Source organism: Anser cygnoides, chromosome 11 (assembly GCF_040182565.1).
Source record: "Anser cygnoides isolate HZ-2024a breed goose chromosome 11, Taihu_goose_T2T_genome, whole genome shotgun sequence".
Taxonomy (NCBI): domain Eukaryota; kingdom Metazoa; phylum Chordata; class Aves; order Anseriformes; family Anatidae; genus Anser; species Anser cygnoides.
Genome location: NC_089883.1, coordinates 10,328,527 through 10,355,903, shown reverse-complemented (window position 1 = coordinate 10,355,903; position 27,377 = coordinate 10,328,527). Strand labels below are relative to the sequence as shown.

At 39.9% G+C, this 27,377-nt stretch overlaps 2 protein-coding genes across 6 annotated transcripts in view; one reads left to right on the top strand and one right to left on the bottom strand.

Annotated features, from left to right (window-relative positions):
- The first annotated feature begins 57 nt into the window (after positions 1–57).
- On the top strand, positions 58–20,038 carry TM6SF1 (transmembrane 6 superfamily member 1). 5 transcript variants are annotated; one of them, XM_048071981.2, is made up of 10 exons: positions 69–444; positions 2,513–2,616; positions 3,563–3,660; positions 4,632–4,735; positions 5,567–5,649; positions 7,047–7,168; positions 10,667–10,771; positions 12,997–13,089; positions 14,095–14,214; positions 19,230–19,658. In XM_048071981.2, exons 1-10 carry the CDS (start codon positions 353–355, stop codon positions 19,344–19,346), a joined length of 1,038 nt encoding a protein of 345 aa, XP_047927938.1. In that variant the 5' UTR covers positions 69–352; the 3' UTR covers positions 19,347–19,658. The 5 variants fall into 5 exon arrangements, with proteins under 5 accessions (XP_047927946.1, XP_047927938.1, XP_047927937.1 ...); XM_048071980.2 differs by lacking the exon at positions 19,230–19,658 and adding an exon at positions 19,665–20,038 and having other exon boundaries at positions 75–444; XM_048071982.2 differs by lacking the exons at positions 69–444; positions 19,230–19,658 and adding exons at positions 3,067–3,121; positions 19,665–20,038.
- Positions 20,039–21,249: 1,211 nt separating this feature from the next.
- HDGFL3 (HDGF like 3) overlaps positions 21,250–27,377 on the bottom strand; it is a 37,752-nt gene continuing 31,624 nt past the window's right edge. Inside the window, exon 6 of the mRNA XM_067003897.1 lies at positions 21,250–22,617. Within this exon, the coding sequence (XP_066859998.1) occupies positions 22,612–22,617 (6 nt within the window). The 3' untranslated portion in view covers positions 21,250–22,611. The remainder of the gene's footprint in view (positions 22,618–27,377) is intronic.

Below are 27,377 nucleotides of genomic sequence, written 5' to 3'. Positions count from 1 at the left end.
CCCGGCCTCCCGGCTCCTCCCGGCCCCGCACCGCTCTGCCCCTTCCGACGGGGCTCCCTCAGCCGAGCCGGCAGCGCTGAGGGGACGGCGGCGGCCGGGCCGAGGCTGAGGGTCAGGCCCGCCCGCCGCCGGGGGAACAACGGGCGGCTCCGGTTTCTGAGGCGGATTTAACCTTCCCCGAGCGGGGCGGGAGGGGGCGGCCCGCCTCGGGGCCCGGGCTGGCGATGGGGCGGGCGGCGAGCGGCGGGCAGAGCCCGGCGGGCCGCGGGAGCCTGGCCCTCGGCGGGGCGGGAGGCGCTGAGGCGGCGCGGACCATGCGCGGCGCTCGCTGAGGCAGCCTCCGGCCGCGGGGATGAGCGCCTCGGCGGCCACCGGCGTCTTCGTCCTCTCCCTCACCGCCATCCCCGTCACGTACCTCTTCAACTGCCTGGCGGCCAGCGGCAGGTGAGGCGGGCGAGGCCGGGGGACGGCTGCCGCCCGCGGGGAAGGCAGAGGGAGCCCGGCGGGTATTTTTAGCGGCGGGGCTCGGAGAGGGCAGCGGCGGCCGCGGGGCCGAGGAGGGTCCGGGTCGGGCCGGCGGGAGGCGATGGAAGAGCCCGGGGCGAAGGCAGAGCGGCGGCGGGAGGGGAGCGATGCGAACGGGGGGACAGCGGCTCGGCCCCGCCTCGCCTCGCCTCACCTCAGGCGAGCCCCGCGGCCCTCACCTAAGGGAGCGCGGCGGGAGCGAAGCCGCCCCGAGGAAACCCTCACGGCGCCCCGAGCCCGCGGGCTGCTCGGGGGCACTGCCACAGCCCAGCTCCGGTTAAAAACGAGAGGAAGGACTCACCCGCCTCGCAAAACTTGAGAGCCGCACGCTTCAGGCACCCCCTGGAGACGTGCGGGTTTTGGCTGAAAACGACAGTTTGCCCCCCGAAAACATGGGATCCCAGGATAAACTGCTCTCCTAGAAAAGAAACGTCCTCTCTTGTGGAGAAAAAACCACCAAAACAAACACAAAAACCAACGTACTTAAAGATTCGTGTGGTATTTTGTGGTCTCACAGCCCGGGGTGTTTTGCAACGTTATTGCATAAAAATATATTGCTCCATGTTTCTAGGGCTTTGCTACATCTGTTCCTTCCTCATTTTCCTTCATCTGGCCGGTAACTTTTTTCGTTTGTTTGTTTCTCACTGCTAGAGAAATGTTGGCTTACTTGACTCATTGCCAATATTTGTTTCAAATTGACAAACTGCAGTGAAAAGTCACTGCAATATCATCAGCGGCTGTAATGGCAAGAAGAAACCCATCACTGGTAAAACAGGCTAGCAAAAGGTTCAAACCATGAGATAAATCCACAGGCTAGCGCTGCTCATCGTGACTGAGAACGTATGGGTGTCTATATCCCCAAATACGGGATCTTGCAAAGTTTTTCCAATAATTTAAAATAGTTTCACTAAGGCTGAAATTGTCAGTCAGTATTATTTCACAGAATCACAGAACCGTAGGGGCTGGAAGGGACCTCGAAAGACCATCGGGATCATTATTTGTACATAACTTGTTTTCTTGATACATAGAGAGGTACTCTGTAAAAACATTGTGCTAAGTATTTTTTAGTTTGTGCTTCTGGAGTTTACCTAAGTTTTCCGTTTTTTTTTTTTTTTTTTTTTTCCCCTTGTGCACAAGCACAAAAGTGAAGACCGAGGAGAGTCTGTCTTAAATAGAACTGGATACAATTTACACCTTTAGAGATGTAAGCCGATTTCAAACATTTTCTTAACTCACATTTTTGTGGGGGAGGAGACATATTTGCTTTGTGCCAAAGACTCTGGTGCTTCCCTCCACTACCTCTTTCACGCACTAGCATTAGAGCCGCAGCTTCAGAGGACAGGTCTTCTCTGCAGAGCCCACCTGCGCTTCTGCCAAAGAGCTGATTCTTAACCACCCCAAGCCACCCTGCCTTACAGGGCTCAAGGGACCTTTGGTAGCACTTCCAAAACTAGACATTAGATCCGTTATAGGTGCTCCACGCTGCTACTCTGAGTCCATGAGACTGATGTCCTTTATTTGCAAATACGTATTTTCTAGAGTAGATAATTTATTGCTGAGGTTGGACTAAACGTCCCTAATGATCCCTTTTGGCCTTGAAATCTCTGCATTTGTGACTTTCACGTCTCATTGGCCTTTAAATTTTCCATCATCTTTGTTTATTTTTACAGATACCAGTATGAACACTGATTTCAGTCAGACAAATCTAGGCTCCTGGATATGTTGTTTATCTAGCTATTTTTGTATTTTCTTTTTTTGGATGGTCACATATAAAAAGGCACATTCTGCAAAACTACAAAATTAATACTATGACAGCCTATGCAATAGACTTTAAAAACAAGCCTTTTCAGTATTAGAAGTTACTTGAAGTGTACGTACGTGTGAGAGTGGGCCTGTCATTTGAGGATAGCTAGTAAGAAAAACTGAAGAAGCATGTTTCTGTCTCTGTCTTTCTTTTAAATCACCTTTCTTTTTAATACTGTTACAGTTCCTGGTCAATTGTTGCAGTTGGATTTCTGGTTCTGGTTTTTATTGCTCTGTTGGCTCGTGTTCTTGTCAAAAGAAAACCACCAAAAGACCCACTGTTTTATGGTATGTCTTTGTAACACGGAAGCTAAATTAGAATGTATTAATTTTTGAAAAGGATAATGTATGATGGTTATTTCATATTGAACATTTAAGGCATGGCTTCAGAAGCCATTCTATCCATATCTATACTTACTTTTTAAAAGGAAACCTTAGATTTAGATTACTTCATAGCAAAAACATAGAAGAAAAAAAACCAAAACACTGCAATTGTGCCTATGGCTGGCCCAAGTTGGAAATTTATCCATGTGGGACCATAGGCAAAGCAGCATACAAACTACCTGTATTTGCCCTCAGTCTTCCTCCTCCTTACATCTTGTAGGCATCTGTCCTGCAATGTTCTGAGTGAGGCTGGGAACTCTCAATTCACGCAGAAGTCAAAGGAAATAGATAACATAAACCTAACACAGATAAATTTCCTGTCTCAAATGAGTGACTCACTACCTTGCCCAATAGGTCTCCCATGGACTGCAGTGGCTAATGCAGTTTGCATTGCTCACCTTCAAAAATGGCAAGTTACATTTTCCTCTCATCTTCCTTTTTATTTATTTATTTATTTATTTATGTCCTTTCCCCTTTCCAAGAGATAGTTACATTTGAGGTTGTATACTTTATGCATTTAAGATTTTTGAAAGCCTACACAGTGCCTTCTTCACATGCTGATTTTCCATGGAGATTAATGGAGGCTGTGCCTACAGCTCTACGGGATTTCACATTTCTATGAAAAGCTTCCTAAAAACCTCCTGATTCCTAACTAATAGTTAAAAAACGTTAAGCTACATGAGGAAGTCTTATTACATTTTAAATGTCCGTTAAATGGCCTCAAAGTAGATGCATCTAGTTCAGTAGATCTCTGCTTGACTGAATTTGTCAGACTGTGAAGTGACTGCATGATTCCAAGTCTTTAAACACTTATGATTTTTTTAATGTATTTTCCTTTATCTTATTACAGTTTATGCAGTTTTTGCCTTTACTAGTGTAGTGAATCTAATAATTGGACTGGAACAGGATGGAATTATCGATGGATTCATGACCCATTACTTGAGAGAGGTAAACAATTGTTTGACTTACTTATAAAAATACAATCTTTACTATGAATAACTTGTTGCAGTATTTGTCACAGAAAAATAGCCATTTACACATGCCACAGAACCTCCTTGAAGTTGGTCACTGACCTGTTCAATTATTGTTATGGACAAAACTTTCGTGGACTTGAAATCACTGATTCATTTGGAAAATGGGCATCCCTTTCAAGGTCCAACATTATGTAATTTAGTTGAAGTAATACTGTTCTGTATTAACATCTGTGGTAATTATGTGGACCGTACACATTTGCAAAAAATCCCATAGTCAGCACTCAAAAGTGAATGAGTGTTGCTATATCTAAGTGCTTTACCAAGAAGGAAACAAAATTGTTCCTTTATTTTTGCCTGATCACTTTAATAAATATAATTACAGTAGAGTTAAAAAATGATGGTGCCAGATATCTAGTCAGCAGAATCTGCTGGCTGCTGAATATCAACATCCACCAAAAATAGCTCAGTAAGAGCTTGATTTGAAAGTCACTGAAGTCATTGAAAACATTCTATGAACTTTAATGTGAAATGAGTTGGGCCCTACAAGGTTATATGTTGTCATCATCAACAAATTCTATCCTGTTGATCTCTAGATTGCTCAAAGTATCTTTGTTACTTGTTAAATGTATCTTTACTTCATTGCTTTTATCGTTAAAATACTAAAAAGTAATATTTCCATAATATAGCAGAACAATGGCTGATAGTCATACAGGAGTTTTCCCTTCCATCTTGCACCCTGTTTTGCAAGTATATAACTGATTTAATTATATTTGATCCTGTCTAAATTAGGTTTGTGCTTGGAGACACGTTTATTGATAGTTAAAAACTAGATTGACAAATCATCAGTTACTTTTCTCAGATTGTTTCCTGCTATTCTTTTTTTTAATTGGTTATTCATTATTCTCTCTTGAATCACTACGTTTTTAATTTATGTTTTTCCTGTAGGGTGAACCATATCTGAACACTGCTTATGGCCATGTGATCTGCTATTGGGATGGCTCAGCACACTATCTGATGTATCTGTTGATGGTGGCAGCTATTGCTTGGGAGTAAGTCATTTTGATTAGTGTATCTTTTAATTTGCTTGCATTCTCATATAACCTATAATGGGGTTTCTTTTCTATGCAGTACTTAGATTTTTCTTTCAGGACTGTTTTATGTTGTAGGCTAAAGCATCACTACTAACATTTCTTTATTCTTAGGAATTGTACCCTCTCCAAGTTGCCCTTTCTCTCATCTGAATGAGACCAACAAATCCATTGAACAGTAGTCTCTTTTCTTCATCCTGAGCATAGCCCTGCATGCGTTGTGTTAGTTAAAATGAAAACTTAAAGATGGTGCACATTAAAACCATGTAACGCCCCCTTCTCCCATAACATATTTATGATAGGACAACTGTATTATTTAGCATTATGACGTTCTCCATTTTAGAGAGAATCACACAGTTTCAAAGGCAGTGGCTCTTTCTACAAGTTCTTGTCTTTTTTGCTGTTGAAGAAAGTTTGAGAAGATAAGTACTTAAATTCCAGAGGCTAACATACCCTCTGGTAATAGAAGCACTACAGGAATCAAATTAATTATTAATTGCATAGCCTTGTAAAACATATGACATGCAAAATCATGAAGTCAGCCTTTCAATGAGTGAAACATAACAGCAAACAACTAAGGTTCATACAATAACCTTCTCAGACAGGAACGTAGAATTTTTTCAAGTCCTCACCTCAGAATAATAATCCACTGTTGTCTTGTGATGCAGATTTTAAAACACTTGCTTACTAAGATACCACGACAATCAGGAAAATATTTGAGGGTAATTTGGTGTAGTGGATTTTTAAGGCAAATGCAATAATTTTATTTTATTTTTTATTTTTTTTTAACAGACAAAGCTATAGATCCATTGGCCTCTACTGGCTGGGTTCCATTATCATGAGCATCATTGTCTTTATGCCTGGAAACATTGTGGGTAAGGACATAATTTATATGACCATATTTTTCCTGTGAAATATTTTCAAAATTCAGCAAAAGTCTGTCTATATTTTACAGCAGTATTGGTTCCTTTCTGCAATAAAGTAAAAGAGGAATTTCAGGAATATCAGTAAACAGAGGCAAGATGTTTCAAAATTTAAATATGAGGAGGGAAAGATGGACACTAGGAAAAGAAATCCTTTTGATTTACATTCTCAAGGTAAAAAAAAAAAAATTATATTTTGCTATACCCATAAGACTTTTATCCAAATCAGGTTTAATTTGAGCAATAAGACAATAACTGTCTCCTAGTAAAAATATAACCTGTATAAAATTGTATAAAATTAGTAAATTGTTTAATAGTCTGTCCTTCAAGCAGCTTAAGAGGAATCCAAATCACCTTTAAAAGTGAAATCTGGAAGTTATTTTATTTTCAAAATAATTTAACACTCCCAGATTTCTATGATAAATCAGTGTACAGCTGTGCTCCTGGAGGTTGAGAGTTGTAAATTAAGAATTTACTTCATGTCTTTCTAACAGGTGGTCCTTTAGGAGTGTCCACCCTGCCTCTGTCCCACCTCCAGTTAAAGATTTCCTTATTTAAGAAGCTTAAGTTGATGCAAAGTTGACCAGAATGCAACTGTAAATATGTTTCAGCCTCCAAATCCTGCTGTCAACTCTAAAACAGCTCAGTATGGTAGAGCTTTTTCTGACTGTTCATTGTGCAGTCTGGAACCAGTCCAGTGCCGTCTTTTGTAGAAATACATACACCACAGAGAAGACTGTCACAGTAAATCTGCAGGCTCTGTCTTCCTCTTTCCTGTGGGGAAGGCCAAGACACTTGTTTTCAAGAGCAAGCCTTTTTTTTTTTTCCTTTCTGACATAGAGAACAGCTAGTGTAAAAGACACAGTTTTCCTGATTTACCCTCGCTGAGGATAAGTCTCTACTTATATTTTGTCCATAAGTATTAGTACAGGCCTGTCGGAGAAATCAGGACTTTGGAAAACAAATGCAATACCAGATCTTAAAAAATACTAGACAAATTCATTTTTTTTCCTCCCTTCAAAATGCCATCTCTATTTGAAGCAGTGTAGAGTGACTGAGGTGGTTTCCAGGCCCCTCAAAAGAAAGCAGGTTTCTGAACTGCCTCCCTGTCTGATAGTTTCTGTCTCACCTCGGACTAACACTATTGGGTACATGATTTTTAATAAGAATTATGTGTCGCTTTAGCAGCAAATCCTAACATTTTGTCATAACATTATCAAACCTGAAGCAGCTATGATATTACATAGGATTTTTTTTTTTTATTTTTTAACTCCACTACAACACAACTTAAAAATTTTTCATTCATCTTATGATTTATTTTTTTAAAATTTTTATCTTTTTTTTAACAGGAAAATATGGAACAAAAGTGTGTCCTGCCTTTTTCTTAAGCCTACCATATATTTGCCTTCCTGTATGGGCTGGGTTCCGAATTTATAACCAACCTTCGGTGACTCATGACACTCCAGTCAAGGTAAAATTGTTGTATTTAAGTGTTGGCTACTGTTAGGAAAACTAAAATATACTTAATGTTCCTACTGAGTTTTATAGGTGAGAGTGGAATGCTTTGTAACTGTTCACTGTTATGACAATTGCTGCCAGGCTGTGTAGACACTGTAAAAATACCTGTACTACAAGAACATTTCATTATGGTGGGATAAGGGAATAGCAGAAGTTTCTCATGTTTAGAGCAAAGGGCTCATTTCTAGAAGTAATCTTGTGGCTTTCTTCTTTTTCTTTTTTTTTTTTTTTTCCAACCTTAACTGATTGAAACATTAACATATACCAGCTTCATAAAGCGCCACACAATCTCTATAGAAGCTCTACAGGAAAGTAACCTTCTACAGATGACTACAGATTTCACATAGCTAAAACACTTATTTTTGTGTATTCTGCAATATTAGACTTTAGAGGTAAGACATTAGCATGTTGTTAGGAAAATTGTTTACGCATTTTTTACTTATTAAAAAAATTATTAAAAAAATGCTTATTTACAAACTGTTTAAGCTGTTTGCTTTGAATTTAATAGTTGGGCTGAAATAAAACAATGCAACAGTGGCTTATGCACTGTTTTATATGTATATATATAAAAAAAAAAGGAACAACCCTGCAGTGCAAAGCACAGAACAGATATTTGTTGCCATAAGCAAGCCGGTTTATTGCCACAGCATACCATATCAGTTTTAATATGATCAATTAATATTTTTGCATCGCAAGAGCTCCTGAGTCCCAGTCAGGTTTATTCTAGAACTGTAAATAAATTCCCTGATGAAGGAGAGTTCCTATTCCAAGGCTAATAAGCAGCTAGCGTGCAAGGGGCGTGTTCTAGTTAGTTCTCTTTCTAAAGAAAATCTGCAATTAGATGAAAATTTGAACTTTTTTTTAGCTCTCTTTATTCGGAGTCAGTATTAATAGATTTAGGAAGAAAATGTACTAATGCCTTTAAGCGTTATAGAAAAAATACTTACATGAAAGCAACAGATGTAATATATATTCTGTTGGCTAAAATAGTAATCGCTATAATGTTATTATAAACTGTTTAGTTAAAAACAACAACAACAAAAATGACAGAGAGCAGATAATCAAGTTTTGGGTGTTTTCTAATGGAAGTGGATGCATAGGAAAGGAATGGAGTTATGTCCTCATTTTGAATCAAAGCAAGCTGTGCTACAGTGTTTTACAAAGCCCAGCAGATTTATCTACAAGTATAACAGCTCAAGAAACAGTTTAAGGTAATTTAAACTTCATTAAAAAATTCATACGCATAAATTCAGATTTGCACATGAATTCTGAAGGGACTGACTTCTATGGACAGCACACAGGGTTATCCCTGCTGCTTAAATCTGACCATGTAAGGAGCCTCTTAGAAGTTATGGAAAATAGCTTTTCCCTGGAAGTGAGAGAAAATGCTAAGTGTGCCTACACACTTCCTTGCTAAACAAAAGAAACAGTAGGATTGGCAAGATCTGTGCAGAGGTCAATGTTGCTTTCAATAAAGGGGAAACCTGTAGCAGGTTCTCTCTACCCAGCCTCTGTACTTAACACATAATTCATCTTAGCATGTACTGAAGTGACTTTGCTGTGTAAAAAGGAGCGTAAGGTAAAATTACTACGCAGCCGAGGTCTGACAGTGAAGTACCTATTGTCTTCCCAATTTTTTTTTTTTTAAAAGCATTGCATTTTCATTTTGTTTAGTTTAGAGAAAAAGGTGTAAGTTGCCAAGTGCCTTGGCAATTTCACAAACTAGTACTACACCAAATTTTGTTTCTACTGTTACATTGGCTTTGTCTCTGAAGGCTCTAAATACAAAGTTATATTGTAGTTTTGTGGTCACAGTAAATATGTACATTCATTTAATATACCTTTTGACAGGAAGGACTGATGCATATATGTATATAGAAATAAATATGTGCTTCAAACTTGGACAGAGTGGAAAGAAAATATATCAACCCTCAAATTTTCCAATATCCTTATGTGGTCTAAATCTGATAATGACTTGCAACTCAGTAGCCATGGAACTCTTTGTCTTCCATAGGAATAATATTAGAAAATATATGTAATATATGAAAATATATGAACATTGCTACATTAGTACTTTAAATACTGTGAAGTAACATAGTTTTCTGAAAAGGATATTAAAAAAAATAATTTTATGAAAAGGATTGTCTGTGTATATAAAAGCCTTATTTTTATTAAACTACAATGCAGATCGTACAGTTCTTACTCAGGAATTGTGCTTTTAAAGTGTTTCTCTTGCTTCAGTGACTTTATTGTGATCTTAAGTGCTTTTAACTGTGCCTCTACATCCTAATTATTGTTTTGTGCTTTTGGAGACAATCCACAAGTATATGACAGGAAGGAGATCAGTTTTTTCTTTTGCTGCGTGCATGCCAACACATGGCTAATAAAAAGGAAGAGGAAATGAGTAACACGTATAAATGGGGAAGTTCTCCCTCTGAACTACAGAAAGGTATTCTGATGTGCCTATAATTTTGCCTGAGAATACAGTGCTGAAAGTGTACCTGGAATTATTTCCATGGGTCTAGTAAGTTTTAGCATGTAAACAAAGCAATCACTTTGGTTCCCCTAAGCCATGCTCCCTGTTAGATATCTACACGGCCTTTGTTACCCTACAGTCTGATCACCTCACATCTGCACACATGGTCCTGCAGGGGGATTCCTGTTCTGAGGAAAGGAGGCACGGAACACACCAGACCCAGAAGTGCTTCAGTGCCTGCCAGAAGAATCCATGGCACACAGCAATTAAAGAATGAAAAGTGTATTTTCCACACGCTCTACAAACTCCCTTCATTCGCTATTTCTGCATTACGCATTACAATAGGTTATTTGCTCACTGAAGTCAGCGGAGACCTCTGCTAGCCAGAGAAAAGCTTTTTTTTTATCCCTGTTCCATTAATTTTAACAGCAGTACAGGCTGCTGAAAATTAGCATTCACTGTCAATAATGATGAGCCCTCATTTTGCTGTCCCTCCAAGCAGTCCTTTTAAAGCATATCGGATACAACTTCAAATGCTTGAGATAAATAAACCCACATTTCCAAAGCTTTTCTACAGACAGACATTCAGGAACATGAATTCATTTAAATTAACAATAGATGCAACTTTAAAGGAAGTTAGTTATACCGCTTTGAAGCCTGGCATGATTTCAGAGTTAAAGCAGTGTTAAGTTGCTTTGAAAGTAAACTAATCCATACTGAAATGGCTTTAGTTGGATCCATCCATTTCTAGAGTTTATTCAGACTAATTTTCCTGACTGCATACTATAAAGACCAAAGTCGTCTTTTTAGATGCAGAAATCTTTCAGTCCCTGAGGTCGGTGGGAAAAAGGTAACATAACTGAGAACTGCTTCTATCATGATGTTTCACCACTTGAACCTTCTTGTAGCGATTAATCTGAGGTTAAATCCACGTTATGCAGAACTGGGATGTACTAAACACATTCTGTATTGCAGGTGGTTCAGGAAGTGCAGAAGAAAGGACTCTTAAGACGACCAATAGATTTGATGTTAGCTGCATACCTCATTCTAGCAACGGGGTTTTGCATATTTAGGGGCATGGTAAGTTGAAGATAATTTAATATTCTTGTCTGTATTTTTCAGAGAAAATTTAAAATTTGTTTTCCTAAATAAGATCTTGTAGCAACTTTGTGGCAAAAGATATGCATATTTCAGTCAAGGGAAATCCTTTAATTTTCAATGCTGGAATAGGCCTTTATATATGAATATATACATATATATTTATCCTATGTATAGGACAAATTGATATTTAGAATAATTATTGGTGCTTTACTTCTCCATTTTTCTATATGTAAAGACTGGCTTTCAGAAGAAATTCGGTATGCAATTACAAGAGCAAATAGCATCCCATGGGGCCTAAATATTGCTTTCATTGGTCTACTGTTGAACTTATGTCCAAGAATATGGAAGCAAACCAACTAAATTAAGCTTGCGTTTGTGTTTTTCTAAACAGAGATCCATAGTTCAAATTAGAAAAACCAACCTAACACTGCATGAGAGAAAGGAGAAGCTTTCCACCTGGAGAGGGGGAAAACAAACAAACAGGATTTATCCATGTTACCTGAACAACACACATTGTTTCTACTTAGCTAGAATGATTTTGTTCTTACATTTGTGTTTTAAGCACAGGTGATTATATTAAAATTTCAGAGGGAATGAGTCATGAGTCAGGATCAAAAATGCTTGTTGAAGGAGATGAATCCGGTAGTAGGTAAATCTAGTCCTCTGTCAGCTGTTAATGCATTTTCTGTCTTGAGCAGAAGGGAAGCTGCATATCATCCAGTGATCAGAGCTCAAATGTTTAGGTGTTTTAGAAAACTGGCTGCCTGTTTGATTTGTAAATCTGATCCAGTCTGGAATAATTCAAGTAACATGTGATAATTATCCATAGCAATATTTTATTCACCTAATGCAGATTGCCTTATTGTAGTTCTGCTCCTCACATTACTCTCATCTTCTGCTGTTTCTCTAAGAACTAGCCTCTCAACAAAAATCTTTTTTTTTTTCCTTCTAACTTGTTGCAGACCACTTTATTTCTTACAGATCATGCTCCTTCAGAGCACCACTCATGCAGGTTAATCAGCTTTTTACCTGTAGTTTTGCTATGGGAATCATTATCTTATGCTCTGACATCTAACTTTTATTCTGCAGCCCCACATCTCCATTTCTCAGAGGAACTGCTTGTGTCCCCCACTCCTCCTCCCAACCCCCGAAATGTGTGGTGATTTCCTTACATATTTCCATTACCAAAGCAGGATATGTTTACTGGCCTTACTTCTACATACAGAGAGAGATTCACTGAACATCTCTGTGTAAGCTGCAGGAACCATGATTTTGTGAAAAGGCTAATGAAACACAATCTTTTAGAGTGCATCCAAGAAGAAGATCTGGGTGCACATGCTGGAAAACAACAGGGAGGAATAGCCATTGCTGGTAAATCTTTCTACTTCCCCCTCAAAGTCACACAATAAACGCACATGAAATTCAGTTATGCAAAAGAATGTTCAGCCCTGCTATTAAATAGGCATTAACAATGCCTTGCTACAAACACTTAAGTGTGACAGCTGGTGATACAGACTGCTTACACATTTTGGAATAGTATTTTCATAGTAGTCCTTAAAATTCCTAATATAAAAAAGTAACTACTTTTGGAACTGGGTCTTTTCATGTTTATTGGGAACTTTGTTCTCTCTGTAGGAATATAAAATTCAATTATCTCTCCTCTTCTACCCCCTTTTAGAAATCATTGTAATTGTTTTTAAAAAACACCTGTCTTTGGAATCTGCATTGCTCTCCATCGCTACTTTTCCACTGTGCAACTCTTTTCTTGGACTACATCCATAGCTTGCTATCCTAAACTTAGGTGCTTAAACTCAAGTTACCACTGTTTGAAAAATCTTCCGTTCAAAAGCTCATTTGCTGCTATCAAAGTCTGGTTATCAGGCCAAATCAATAGTAACTATAGTTTTTACTACTGCATAGTCAACTGACTGAATTCTTTTCCAGTCAGAATTTTTGAAGTAGGCTGTTAGCATTTCCTTGCAACCCCTCCGAGCAGCAACTGAGAGGAGGCTGCATTTCAGCCTTTTTGTTTTGTTTTTAAATTGGTGATCAAATGGATCACCTTTGCAATAGATTTTCATCAGGCCTCCTGTGTATCAGTACTGCAGAGCACTACTGAATAGTTAGGGCTAGTAACAGGTATCAGGTTAGCTCATTTTAGAGAAAATTCTTTGTTCACAGGAAGTTTTAAAAATTCTTCTTAGATTGCTCTGGATTGCCCTGCTGAACTCTGCCGGCTATATATTCAACTTCACGAGCCTTACATAAAAGATCCTGCTGCCTATCCTAAGCTTCAGGTAAAGCATTGACTGTGGAGCATAGAGTGTTATGAACTGGTTTGTTACCTGGCACAAAGATGAAGCCATGGGTTGCCACAGATGACATCAATAAGGGAAGTATTTGTTCACGGCAAGTTAACCAGAATTTCATATTACCCACTAAATAGCCTTAAAGGGTACCAGCTTTTCATTGTGATAAGTTTAACTTGGATCCAAATCAGTTACCTAGAGTTACACATCCTAATTACGGATGATTCTATTAATACATTCCATGAAATAGATATGCATGATTTTTAGAATAATTGCCCTTCTTTTACCCTCTACATGGGCAAAGTAGACTTTCAGTCTGGAATAATGGAGCAAGGGGAGCAGTAGGACTAGATTCCTTAAGCTCATGTTGTGCTGCTGTCACCAGTGACACTCCTTGAAGCAGGATGCTTCTTACAAACCCTATTTACATTAACATAGCATAGAAGGGAATGTTTTCCTTTAGTTATGTAATATTTGCAAGGTTGCCATTCTTTTGCAACCCTGGCTACTGCATAAGGGCAGGGCCTGAAGAGATAAGAGGATTCACTAGTGGGACAATGACCTGTTCTTTCTGGGAAAGGGGATGGCTTGGGTATATCTCATATAGCAAAACTGAAAGCACCATGGAGCTTGAGAAATGGACACCTGTATTGGATTGGATGAGTTAGGTCAAGCCATGCTTATTAGATTGGTCCCAGCATGGTAAGCAGTAGGAGGAAGGAAAACATGTCCTGGGACAAAGAGGATTTGGAACAGGCAAAGAGACAACAGCCATTAATACTAGTGGAGGCCTTAGGGTAGCTAGATCCAGTCAACAGCATCCATGTGTGAAACTCTTCTCTCAAGAAGCTTATAGCTACAGAAAGGCCTGGGAGTCATTGCTCCGAGGAGTGTAGTTGTGAATAATCTCAAATCTTCAGTCAGCAGCTGGCTGATTTTTAAATGCATCTCCCTCATATTGCAAAGCAACTAATATTTGTGTTTAAAATGCAGATGCTGGCATACATGTTCTACTCTGTGCCATACTATGTGATTGCTCTGTATGGCCTACTGGTACCTGGTTGTTCCTGGATGCCTGATTTAACCCTTATACATGCTGGAGGACTAGCTCAGGTATTTCTTCGTAAAATGTTTACTCTTGAATTACTGGTTAATAAGTAGAGAACTATGGAATGAGTAAGGGGACCAGAACTTGATCTTGCCATGCTGGTTTTACACCATTGTAACACAGACCACCTTTTAGATCTGTGAAGAACTAACTTAAGGGAGTGGAGAATCAAACTTATTTTTTATCATGCTGCATTCTTGCTTTAGTAGACTTTTCTCTTTCTGCAGTATCTTTTCATTGCACTCATTTAAACCTTATTAAATGCCATTAATTCTTTAGCTGAGAGCATGAAGGAAGCCTGTTTCAAAGCTGAATAGTGGATCACATAAAAAAAGAAAAAACAACAACAAACAACAAAATATAATGTTTCCATAATATATGCTGGCCAGCTAGGTGATTTGAAAAAACAACAAACAACACAAACAAACAAAAAAGGAACAAGAATCTAACAGTCACACAAAACGGATATTATCAGTTGAGGATGCTGATGTAACTCTGGGAACCTCCTGGTCCACAAGCCGCAGTAACATTAAGACACGCTCCTGTTGCCAAAGGCACACCCATGATCATGCCTAACTCATTCTGTTCTGATTCTCTTAAACAGCTCTAGTTAATTACTAGATGGTGCTGATGGTTATAAGAACTCTGACCAAAACAACAACAAAAAGTTGACGAGCACTAGTAAACTACCTCTCATGTCACACAGATAAACACTGAACAGTTGAGACTGTGACAAGTAATTGATTTGTACTGTATGTAGGGTGTGAAATGTGCTGAGTATCCAGACAATGCAGAAAATATGCACATAATCCTGTAATAATGAAGAGAACATAGGGACACGGCAATAAAGGTAGTTCAAGTGTTGCTGTTTGACAAACACAAACCAATACTTTGTTCCCTATGCACGAGATAACATTCAGGGATACAAACCATAATCCAGCTTAACTGCCCAGTAAGGATGGGGAGAGTGACAGGTTATTTTCTATTTGTGAGCAACGATCACAGAGATTTACTTAAAAAAAAAAAAAAAAAAAAAGAGGATCTTGAATCACCAAATTATATCAAAACAGAATCTGGCAAACATTACTGAAGAATTCTAGATGCTCAAAGGTATCATAAATGTTATACAACTGTGTTCGGCCCAAATCGAATCTAAGAAAAGCACAACGTAGCTAAAGCAGGCAAGCCAGTGTCAGGAACCTCTCTCTACTGACAGATTACTCAGGTTTCATGAATTCCCCAGGCAGTAAGGAAAGAAACTGCTCCTTCAAGGATTATTTAGCACTTTGTGAAATAAACCAGAAGTCAAAGCGTGCTGACTGTCACAACCGTACAAATTTACCAAAATCTCAGACCCCCTGGAGATTGGAGGTGTTTCAACAAGGTTGTTTATAAGAAACAAATGTTTCTCATAACATATGCTGACTTTTTTTTTTAAGTGGCACTTTATACTCATTTTCCCATTTTTATCTTTGAAGCTCACCTAGGCACAAGCACAAATTCTGTAGGTTGACAAAAGCTAATTGATTAAGTGAACTGTATACTGCACACTCCCCCTAATTCATTTTATCCCAATTCAAAGACATTTTGCATAGTTTTTGTAGTTTTTACTGTAATGTACTGCACAATGAACTTCAGTCATCCCGTAACTGAGAATGATTTACTTGACTTGCCTTTGTGCAACTCAGGAAGGAAAACATGTGATAATGGTTTGAGGGCTCTTTTCTAAAGGTGTTTTGTTGTTGTTTTTATTTGGAGCACAAAACACATTTCCAGGTTTGTCTACTGTCAAAACTGTTGCAATTGATAATTAAAATAAATGTAGTACTGAAACACATTTTGCTTTCTGCTATGAGCAAAGGTCCAAAAAAGGCAAACATCTAAAGATGAAAATGGAGCATTGACCCCTGGGAATAAACACTGCTCCTACAGATAGGGGATGTTGGGATTTTAGTTATTTTTATTTCTATCATTATGAAATACATACTTTTGTTTTTGCAAAAACAAGTCTGAAAATGGCATGTGATGCATCCAAACCCTTTACAAGTGCCTAGCCCTTCATACACAGTAAGAAATATTCCGCTCTGTTTATTGTTTCCAGAATTACACATAGCTCTCAGCTTGAATTATTTGGTTACTGACATTCAGACTCCAAGAACAGGTTGTGACTCTTCTCAGACTTTCTGAAGCTGCAGGAAGAGCTCTTTAGATGTCACATGACTGAAGTAGCAGGAGCTTTGACTATAAGGAGGAGCTCAAGTAGCCTCTGAGAACTTGTTAAAATTGGCATTCACCTATGCAAGTGAGCCACACGCGAAGTGATTAAGAGCCATGCCCCTGCTACCCACAAACCCTCCTGTCTCACCAGCTCTCCCACAGCCTTCTTCCCTGCTCTCTGAGGTGCAGAAAGTTTTTCTTTACTCCTCCACATAAGTGTTTTCCTTAATCCGGCAATTTTTGGTGGCTAGTTTCTGCAGTGCCTCTGATCTATAAGAGAACCTAAACCCAAGGAACATATTTCTCTAGGTTACTTTCTTCCCACTCCATTAGATGTCTTTCCTTATGCTCATAAGACCTGGTCTGAACCCTTAGAAAATTATTTATGATTTTTTTCCGACTTTAATCAGACAAAGAGAGAAGGCACAGAGTGAAGACTCCTAACCTTTTTTTTCCAGGCTCTTTTTCTCTGGCTGGAGGACTTTCTTGATTGCAGGGTAGCAATTACTATGATTAGTCTACCAGCAAAAAATATTGTTAAAACAGACAAAAAATGCCAAACAAAAAAATCTCCACTATTTCATACAAACAAGAAACTTAATGAGTACTAGGCATATACAAATTGCAGCTGTCAAGTTGATCAGTGCCACATCCAGCACCAGGCACCTTCCAGTTGCTGTAGAATGGCCTTGTGAGCTGACTAGTCGAGGCTTTGAGGCCCGTGAAGGCTGTATGTTAATCAGATAAGGCTACCTGAGAAGTTAACCTGCTGCATCTTATCTGGTTGATTTCTCAGCCAAGGTTTGGGGTTTTGATTCTCAAAATTCCCCCCTTAAAGAAGGTTCAGTAACAGCCTAGTCACTGAGAGGATCAGATCACAGCAAAGTAACAGAGCAGACTCAAGGTTGTTCTCGCTTACTGAAACGCCAGCCTAGTGCACAATAGGCAGCACAGTGATCTGGAATGACCACCAGCTCTTACCTTTCTAGAAATTATGTATTTGGTAGGAGTCTGCCTGGCACTTGAAAGAAGAATAGGATTAGGATACTGGTGAATGAGAGACCTGCTTTAAAACACACTCACCCCACCCGCAAGGGGAACAAACAGAAAGACAACAAACAAAAAAAACCCCTAGAAGCTGACTACATTCATGGAAAGGAAATATGTTAGATTAAAGACACAACAATTCTGTGAAGGTAGATCAAATTTCAATAAATAAAAACTGATTTTAACAGACCTAAATATCTTCCCTGGTAATGAAAAGAAAAACGCATTATATACAAAAATACATCTAGTAAATAATAACTTCATTTTATGGCACATCATTAGCTAGTGAGAATCTTCATGGGCTACAAATAGAATAAAAAGTAACAGTCAAGTGTGCCTGCTTTTTCTTTCGATAACTCACTAACGTGCCACAATTCTTGTAAGAGACAACACAAAATAAGGCTTAGATCTTCAAAGGCATCTAGGAGGCTTTGGAGTTCTGGGTCTCTCAGAAGCTCTCTTACAACTCTTTCTGACAAGGTTCTTGAACTTGCTATGACTTGTGGCTGGCCACAGCTGCAGAGATAAACAGGAGAGCCTTGCAACCCTCCACAAAGAAGCACGTAGCTCAGCATTTTGTGCACCCCTTAAGTTCTAAGACACCACAGGGAGGGGCTTAGTGCTTAGGTAAACATTAGACAGCCCCAAACTTCCTACACAAAGCCTGGTGGTGGCAGCTGAGTATTTTCTTAGGAAACCATTACCTTGTATAATGGGAGGTCTCTGCTCCTGAGTGCTGGCTGCCTGCGCTGGGTTCCCAAGGTAAGGAAAGGCAGCAGGTATCTGAGCGAGAGCACCCAGCTGCCAAAGGCAGATCCCATCTGAGACAGGTGAGAACAAACGGGCTGCAAGAGATGGCTGAATTATTCAGCTGCTATAAAAAGGCCGCTGATAGTGTGCCCCTGAACATCTGCTTACTGTGTAATAGCTATTTACAGAAACATGCTAAGTGGCACTCTGCTGAAGTGTGTTTGTGTTTGATTTCTTTGATTACCCTGTTTCCTGACTCCGGTTTGCTAGATCAGTGCTCCCTGTTAAGTGGAGGTGGTTATAATCTCCTGAAAACCAATTTCCTTTTCTGTTTTGAAGTACGGTCTTAGCCTAACTTTTTGCTAGAGGGATGTGTATTAAAACACCTGCACTGTGTTTCACTTTCTAACTGTGAAGAGAATTGTGTTCTCTGTGAGTCCAAAATAACTCCTGCTGAAGCCAGAACAGAGGGCGTGATTTGGCCATAGCGTACTCCTCTGTGTTACTGAAATGCTGGTGTCCCTTTCTCCTGCTCTGCTTAAGATCAAATTTATGTTTATCTTCTCAGATCTCCCCCATTGCAAACTAACTAAATAAATAAAATTGGACACATGATAGTTAATGTGAACGAGCTGTTGCTTGAAATAGCAGGTAACAGATGGAGACAAAAGACAGCAACTATCCTGACACTTCTATCTTTAAATGTTTGTTTATGCTAAAAATATGCTTCAGCTCAGCAAGCCTGCCTTTGCATATAACCTTCACCGTAAACGTAACCTATACCTCAGAACCACCCCCAGCCCAAAGGCCAAATTTTACCAACGTTTTCTGAAATCATCAGGAGTTCTGGGATTTGTATTTGTAAGGCTTGAGAGTTAAACAAACAAACACCCAAACCAAAACAAACAGAAAAGAAACTAAGGTAGTTTCCAAGTTTTTATTTTCTGACTTTATTTAGAGTCAGCGTCTGTCTGCTTACTGCTGATGCCAAACACAATGTTCCTAGGCAGGTGGGTGCAAGTCCTACCCCCCTTCTGGGCTGGACTTAGCAGTGCAGACCTCTACAGTGAGCGAGCTCCAGTGGCCATCTGCCTGGGGAAGGATCATGGGCCGTGTTGCATGAATTGTCAGCCATAAGCCAAGGGTGAAACCCTACACCTGATGTAAAGATCAGTGCCACCATGCGCATAAAGTACACCTCCTACCGTGACACTGACAGCTCCATTTACGGCTCTTGTACCAAGATATGAATGACCTTAGTTCAGATTTTATTTTTGTTTTTGTTTACTGCTGTGCAAAAGTATGAAAGAATTCAGGAATAAAAGGGTTGGCTTGGGAAATGTCACTGGAGATGCATCCTTGCATGCAGATTATGCTGTCTTTCCAAAATATACATCAACTTTACCTTTCTTTTAATATATACGTTATATACACACCACAGGCTCAATTTTCCCATATTGGTGCTTCTCTTCATGCTCGAACTCCTTACATCTACAGAGTCCCTGAAGAAGCAAAACAGTTTTTTCTGATATTGAACATAATGTATGGGATTCTTCCCCAGCTGTTGGCTTACAGGTGTGTCAACATGCCAGAGTTTTTTATGAAAACAAAACAAGAAGAAAAAACGGAATAGCACAACAGTTTTCAGCTCCTCTTTCTGGCTGTGTATATAATTGGGCTTGGAAGTAACTGAACTGCTCAGATGGAACCCAAATGACGTGTGTAAGATGTGTAAAATTGCACAATTGTGTAAAGATGCATGGTCTGTTTTGTTTATCCTACTCAAAAAGGGAAAATAAAGACAACTGCCTTCAATATCACTTCTCAACATTTTGACTTTACGTTGTGGTGGGGTTGGTAGTTCACATACAGTTCATGCGTTTTTAAGTAAGCTTCCTTGACATCTTCAGAAATCCTGCATGGAGTTAAATAATAACTATATCAGTGTTTTGCCTCCACACGCTATCAGTGTTAGCAATCCCTATGCAAAGCTACTGTAGAACGTGAAGGTCAAGATTTTGAAATGTCAAAAATTAACATACGTAACTCTGTAACATGCACACGTTTTATTTGTCAAAAAGTATGTCTTGTGGGTCAGCCTCGTTAAAAATCCCAAGAAATCTTTTAAGAAGCAATCAACTGTCATGGTAAGACTCCATATGCAAATCATATAGTTTTGTTAATACTTTTAAGGATTCACTTCTGCAAGGACTACTCATGTGCTGGAAGTTAAGCATGTGCTTACCTGCATTTCTGCACTGGGCACGGAGTGCTCACTGCTGTGAACAATCAGGCCTGACAAAATAGCATGCGTTTCCCAGGAGGTTCTGCTGCCGTGTTTCTCTATGCAGCTACTTTTGCTAATGGTGTTAGGTCACGAACAAGTAGCAGCAAACACAGAGACCTCGCTTTGTGTGGTTTATGTTTCCAGTTGCAATTACAACTATTTATATGACTTCTATGTGTATTTACACTAAAAGCAGTACACTTAGTGCCTTTCTTGCAGATGAGATTAGCTGATACATTTTAGCTGCAAACACTTTATTTTGGGACACTGAATTTTGGGTGTTTTGATTTAGAGAATTTCAGTTTTCTTTTTAAATCTAATCAGTAACAAGAAAGCATCAGCTCATGCGCATGCATGTAGCACTCTACACAAAGGGACTTTCAGAGCAGCAAGAAATTCATGCTTTGATGCTCTCCAGCTGAACACTGAGGTGTAGCCACAGCAGTGCTCAGAGGAGAGAACACATGGTTTTATACCTCCAGCCAAAGGGACAGGTCCAAAATAACCACAACACATCTCAGTCAATGGTTCTTGGTAAAAAAGAACTTAAGCAAGGGTTTCCTTCAAGCACCCAACCTCCCTGGTGTGGACTCCTTCCACGTGTTAGAATTCGGGACAGCTCCAACCCCGTACGTCCTCCCAAGAAACCCCCCGAGCTATCGGGCTGTAACAGGACATGCTGTCTCACAGATATTTGAGCCTCCGATGTTACTTCTAATGTTTTTAAAGAAACTTTGAATACATTCAAGGTGAATTTAATAACCTCCTGTTATCCAGAAAAGGCAAAGTACAGAAAAAATAAAGATCTCACCTGCACTTGTATCTATTATGGTCAACTCATGTTAACAGAATGTTTTGCTTTAATACTTGACTTACATTAATACCTCACATTATTACACGTATGAAGCCAAATATGACGCTAACTTAGTTGCTTACAACCTCAAACCTTACTCCCAATACACATTCCAATAAATTTATTCTGTAAAAACAATACATTTTTTTGTTTTCTTTTTGTTTTGTTTTGTGTTTTTTTGTTGTGTTTTTTTTTTTTTTTTAAGTTTTTTACAGTAAACTCGTCAACTACAAACCTTGAATACGCAAAAGATGTTCCAAGGACAAGCATAACAAGGATTGATAAAACCAGACTAAATATGTTTCCACAATAAAAGCTGGCATAAAAATAAATAAAAATCTCTATTATCACAATAGCAACAATAATGTACACAGAATAATGGATTTGGAATGCTTACTTACTAGTCTAGTTCTATTTCCAAAAGGAAAAAAAAAGCCAGAATGACAGCATCCTTTTTTAAGCCTTTCATTAATTAAAATTGATGTTTTCTTTTGGTTTCCCATAGGGTTCTATATCACAGTAAGCTTAAAAATGGAAAGCATCCAAATGAATGATTTCAAATTGTGTTGGCATTGGAAAAAATCCTTGTATTAATCTAAAGAAACACAAAAAGACTTTCACTAACTTCACATATAGGAACTAAGTCAGATAGTGTACATTACATCATGATTTTGAGAAGTATTAAGAGTATAACTAGCTAGGTACTTCTAATAAGGAAAGGTATTTTATTACATTATTGAACTTTGTGGTGATCTCAACTGAAAAAGATTTTTCTCTTTTATGTTGTAAACGGATCAAAAATCAAGAAAGTATGGATACAGGGAAATTTAAAATTATGTTTGTAGGTGGAAGAGATTGTAGTATTGTATGAAAGGGACTCGTTTCTACTTGTTTTTTAAAAATGCTGATTTAGAATGATATAATTTGGAGTTACACCTTTTCTGTTTAGAAAAGGAATCTAAACATGTTCAAGTATGCGATATCTTCATAAACCTCAGCCACTGGTAAAGGGCAACTTCATGCAACCAAATAATATGAAAATTGTAAAGTAACCCTTAGAAAAAAGGGTAAAATGTCATTTCTGCAAACACAACAGATAGGAATGTGAATAATGTGCATACAAACTGGGATGCTGCTGATGATACTAATGAACAGATGTGGTGACTCATATCAAATCCAAGAATATTAGACAACCAAACATGTAACCTTCTTGTGTTTTCCCTTAATATTCAGCAGTCATTATGTTGGTTAAGTCTGAAAGAGAAAAAGAAAAAAAAAATCACATTTAAGGTAAGAAAAAGCACGTTGCAACGAACTTGAATATAATTAATGCCTTATTATTCCACTTCAAAGTCACAGGTACAAGCAGTTGCCTGGTCTGTTTAAACACAACTTTTTTTCTAGAGAAGACTGCTTATGTTACATCAACTAAACATACCACTCCAAGATATTAAAGAACCCAGTTTAAAAGTAAACATTTAGGGCTTTATTCAACCAATTCAAGTCATGTATGTGGGTTGTTTTTTGGTTTCCTCAGTCACTTAATTGTAAATCTTGTAGGACACTTCACACGCACAACCGAATCTTGCATTTTCCCACTTGGCTAGGTCACTGACAGGCTTCAAGCAAAAGCTCTGGCACTGCTGTATTCCTGAAGACCTTGTGATGAGAGCGCTCTTTTGTTCAAACAAACGAACACTTAACACGCAAAAGGAAAGGTAAACAGTTTTCATAGCTAAGATGTCTGAATGTTACTTCTGAAAACAAAATAGTTTGGCTTGGAGTTCACTGTAAAGTGATGACAGAAAAGGAAGAAGCTCCCCCTTTATGACCAAGTCAAGGTCAGCTCTTGCTTCCACTGACATCGATGAGAACGGGATCAGACTGTCCTCATGCCATCATGGCAAGTATCTCCCAGTCTCAGTTTCATCACATTAAAGAGAGGCAGCCAAACTCACCTACAGGCACACGGACACACTACTTTTGCCGAACAATGTGAAGACGCGCAATGCTACGTGACTACCTAGCCCCAGCCAAGATCTCCCTTCTCCTTTGCAAAGAACCCAGGATGTGAATGCTGGCCTACCCACACCCTGACGGACGGAAAAAAACACAACACAAAAGCAGTATGAAGGCACTAGTAATATATCTGGTGTGGTCATCCAAGAAACAAAGCCAACATCAAGGAATAAGGGGTAGGAGGGGGACAGGTTAAATCCACTGGGGGTGATGGAATTTTCATTTTACACGGGATCTGGAAGAGAATATGCAAGGAAGGCACTTTAACAGCCCTGCATGAGCAGTTTGCTGCCTAAGTTCCTTCCTGCTCTGGCCCTCATACCTGCTGTGTGTGACACCGCAGCTAGAGCAGGCTGCCCTCCTCTGTCCAAGAGGATCAGAGCGTAACAGCACCCACTTAGCAGCCCCGGGGTCCCAATCTGGTTGCTGCACCTCTGAGCTAAGGGCTCTGCTCAGTCTGGCTTTTTTGTACTACAAGGGGGATGCAAACTGCTGCAGTGCAAACAGTAAGTAATGGAAACCTGCACCTTCCGTGTGGGAGGTCCCGGTACATCCTGACTAACGACACATGATAAGGGGTTATTTATTACAAAATGCTCATGCACGTAATGATGTCTTACGAGAAACTGCCCGAGCCCTGCCTCCCCTCGAGAAGTGCAGCGATGGTGCTCATCCACAGCACCACGCTTCCACTGACCTCTTCTCCCCTGTTTAAGAGTCAATGAGATGATTATTACAGATGCTTTGGAGACATGGCTTGGAGGGGTTCACTGCCACTTCTGTTCCCCTCAGAGGGAGGTGTAGACACCCATAAAGGCAACTACAAATGATTAATCAGTTGAGCCATGCCTTTGACTCCAGTTCTTAACAGCAGCTGCCAGCCAGCTCTGACAGGCAGGATGGGTGTTCAAACAGCCGGTCCCTGCAGCATCCCTCTCAGACCCCGTAAGGAGAGCCGTCCTTTCGGAGTACTAAAGCTTTGCACTTATTAACAAGGCCCCTCTGGGCTAACGCCAGCAGACTGGGTAAGCACCCTGCTCACGTGGCACGCTGCGAATGCTAATAGCTGCACTACCCAGTCTCACAGATGTGTCTGTTGAGCCATAGCACAGCACAGGAGGGAGAACAAAGAGCCAGGTATGCAAATCATCCTCTAGTGCTTCAGCAATTTCCAGGAGGCTCTTCCACCACAACACAGGTTTTATCTTCCACATGTGCTCCCAGCTGTCCCTGGAGGCAGCAGAGCTCTTCTCCCCACATACGTGCAGCCCCTGGGATGAGCAGGGCTGCTCGGGAGAACCTGGGCATCTCGAGGCTCCTTCATCTGCCTGGGCAGCACGCGCTGCCAGCTCCCTCAACGGCCACTGAACAAGGATGCGGCACAGCTGAGCAGTTTCCATGGTCTCCATGGTTTCGCTTCTCTTCAGAAGCAGATCACCTCACATCATCTTTGTTTGAGCACACCACTCGGCTTTACTGTAAGGCAGGGTACAACGTGTGCTGCACTGGCCAACGCTGCTGCACACAGAAGAAACAGCACAGAATCTGGGTGATGCAAGTGAAAGATTGCAGTCAGCAATAAAATGGAGTTTGGAGCTGTAACAGAAGGACTGGGAGTACAGAGAGCAGGGAATAAAGCTAAACCCCCGTATTGCCTTGTTTTGTCTGGCACTGAAAATTCCTTCCATGACAGTACCTGGCAACTCAGCCACCTTTTACTTCAGCTCTTGTTGGATGGGCAGAAGGATAATTATTTACTTGCTTTTTACAGTTGCTGTTATTCCATGTTGGTTTGAGATCAAAATGGTTACAGAATTCAATGCAGACAGAGATGCAAATAGTGTATTTCATCTGTACCAGCTGCTTCAGACATTTATGTCCCCCCTGAGTTACGTCCCATTGCCTTACTGAGCAGTGCTGTTCTGAGCTGCGTGAAGGCAGCAGACAACGCACCTCTTTATGCCAGTTGAGAGTATGTCACCAGTTGGTTTTTACACCAAAATTTTTACTGTGCATTTTTACAACCACTTTTTTGGAGAGGTGAATTTTAATTTACCTAATTCCTGGAAAAAAAAATCAAACACAGATTCTATTTTAGTTCTCTGGACGAATGCCCACATAATGCTTTTACGTAGAATAGAGCCCTAAATGCTATGCTTTTCATGTTGATAAAACCCCAAAGCTGTTATGCAGTCTAGCCAATGTAATTCTTGATAAATAACGAAGGAAAAGCTAAGGAACCAAACATCTCAAAACCACATCAGAAATGAACCTGTATTTCTCTGGCCAGTATGGCTGTAACACTTTTCTTTTACAGCAGTAACTGGAATTGTTGCTACCCCACAAACATCACAACAAAAAATATGTCTTGGACACAGGCTGTTTTAAATATGTTCTCCCAATTGCAATAGTATCAGATGGCAGTAATTTTGGACCAGATTTTGATCCCCTTATTCATGCTGGCAAGCAGTTGCCTCCACAAATAGATCCACTGACTCCCATGTTAACTGATTGTCAGTGAGTAAAAAGATCAGAGTCCTTTACCCCACTTCAATATTCTGGGTGTACCGGGACCAAAAAAAATATTTAATTTCCAACAAATCTAGTACTTTTCATAGACTCAGTAATATCATTCACCTCCTGAAAGGCAACCGTGTGCCCCCTCGTATAAAGGGAAAGCAGGCTCACACGAACAGAATGCCTTGCTTACCAAGCCAGTGTCTGGACTAGTAACTAAAATAACAAATACTGAAAGAAAAAATTGCCCCATACCCTAAGTGTTGGCCTTAACATTCAAATACTTCCTTATAAGTTAGAGACTACAGTCAGCTTTCAAATGTCATTTTACGGGTATCCAGAGCATTGAAAGTAAAAAGCGATTTAGGTGTTCAGTTACAACGTTTCAGAGTTATGCCAGCCAAGAACCAAACGCACAAGTCACAAGAGATTTAAATGTGGAATGTAAATCTGCTGCCATGAATTCACTGATTTATGAGCTAATTCTGCACCATAGAAAGTAAACAATACAGAGCCATGAATACCTTTCCACAGGAGTATTCTGTTTATGTGGTATTTTGAGACAGGCAAAACAATTTAGTATTTAACAGCAGAGGACTGCCATGGGGGGTCTGTGACTTGATTTGAGCAAGCTGTGGGATGGTCCGTCTTAGTTAACATATTATTAGTTAATTAATATTAGATAATAAAACCCTGAGGTTCAGGCTTTATATCTTTCTAGCAAGGGAATCAGCCAAACAACAGCAGTGAGGGAAAGAGACTGAAAGAAACAGGTAGTGGTGGCATGATGCAATTATAAGTTGGCTGAGTCTGAGGAAGCTCACATCTTTTCTGATGAGAGTATTTGCAGTTCTCAAGAATGGTAGAGAAACTAAGAGATAAGAAAAGAAAAGATAAGAAAAAAAGCAGTTTTGTCAACCCCAGGGATAAAAAAAAATCATGAGTTGAGCCCTTGAAAAGTATGAAATTGGCTGAAAAAAATCATCATAGCTTTGGAAGTACTTTTATTTGCTCTGGGTTTTGAGTCTTTAGGAAGCCATCACTTCACATTTCTAAGCTTTCCTTTACCACCTGGAGGTTAGAAATTTCATTAAAAAAGTAGAGGTGAAGATGCTCCTGCAATCATTTGACTTCAGCAGTTAACCCTTCAAGAAGATCCCCATAATGCTGAGGTTAAGAGCACGATTAAAAGACAAGGTTCCCTCTGACACGGAGAGGGAAGATGTGCCTTCAGCTTGCAGTCCAGGGATTATAAAACATAACCACTACCTCATTATTATGAAGACAAAAACTCGTGTCTTTTAGCCAGCTGTGCCCCGTCAGACACTGGGAGGTGCAGAACAGCCCTGGGGAGCACTATGCGGGGTGCCTCAGCCCGCAGCCACGGCCCCTCACAGCTTCCACTGCGAGGCCTCTTCCCAGCGGCCAGTCACAGCAGCAAAGCCAGCAGAAGGAAACACGCCTGTCCTTGAGATCTG

Excerpts from the sequence above, each read along its gene's own strand:
- TM6SF1 (XM_048071980.2), top strand. The coding sequence starts at position 353 with ATGAGCGCCTCGGCGGCCACCGGCGTCTTCGTCCTCTCCCTCACCGCC. Across the intron at positions 445-2,512 it reads TGCCTGGCGGCCAGCGGCAG|TTCCTGGTCAATTGTTGCAG; the intron begins GTGAGGCGGGCG and ends ATACTGTTACAG. Across the intron at positions 4,736-5,566 it reads GTGGCAGCTATTGCTTGGGA|ACAAAGCTATAGATCCATTG; the intron begins GTAAGTCATTTT and ends TTTTTTTAACAG.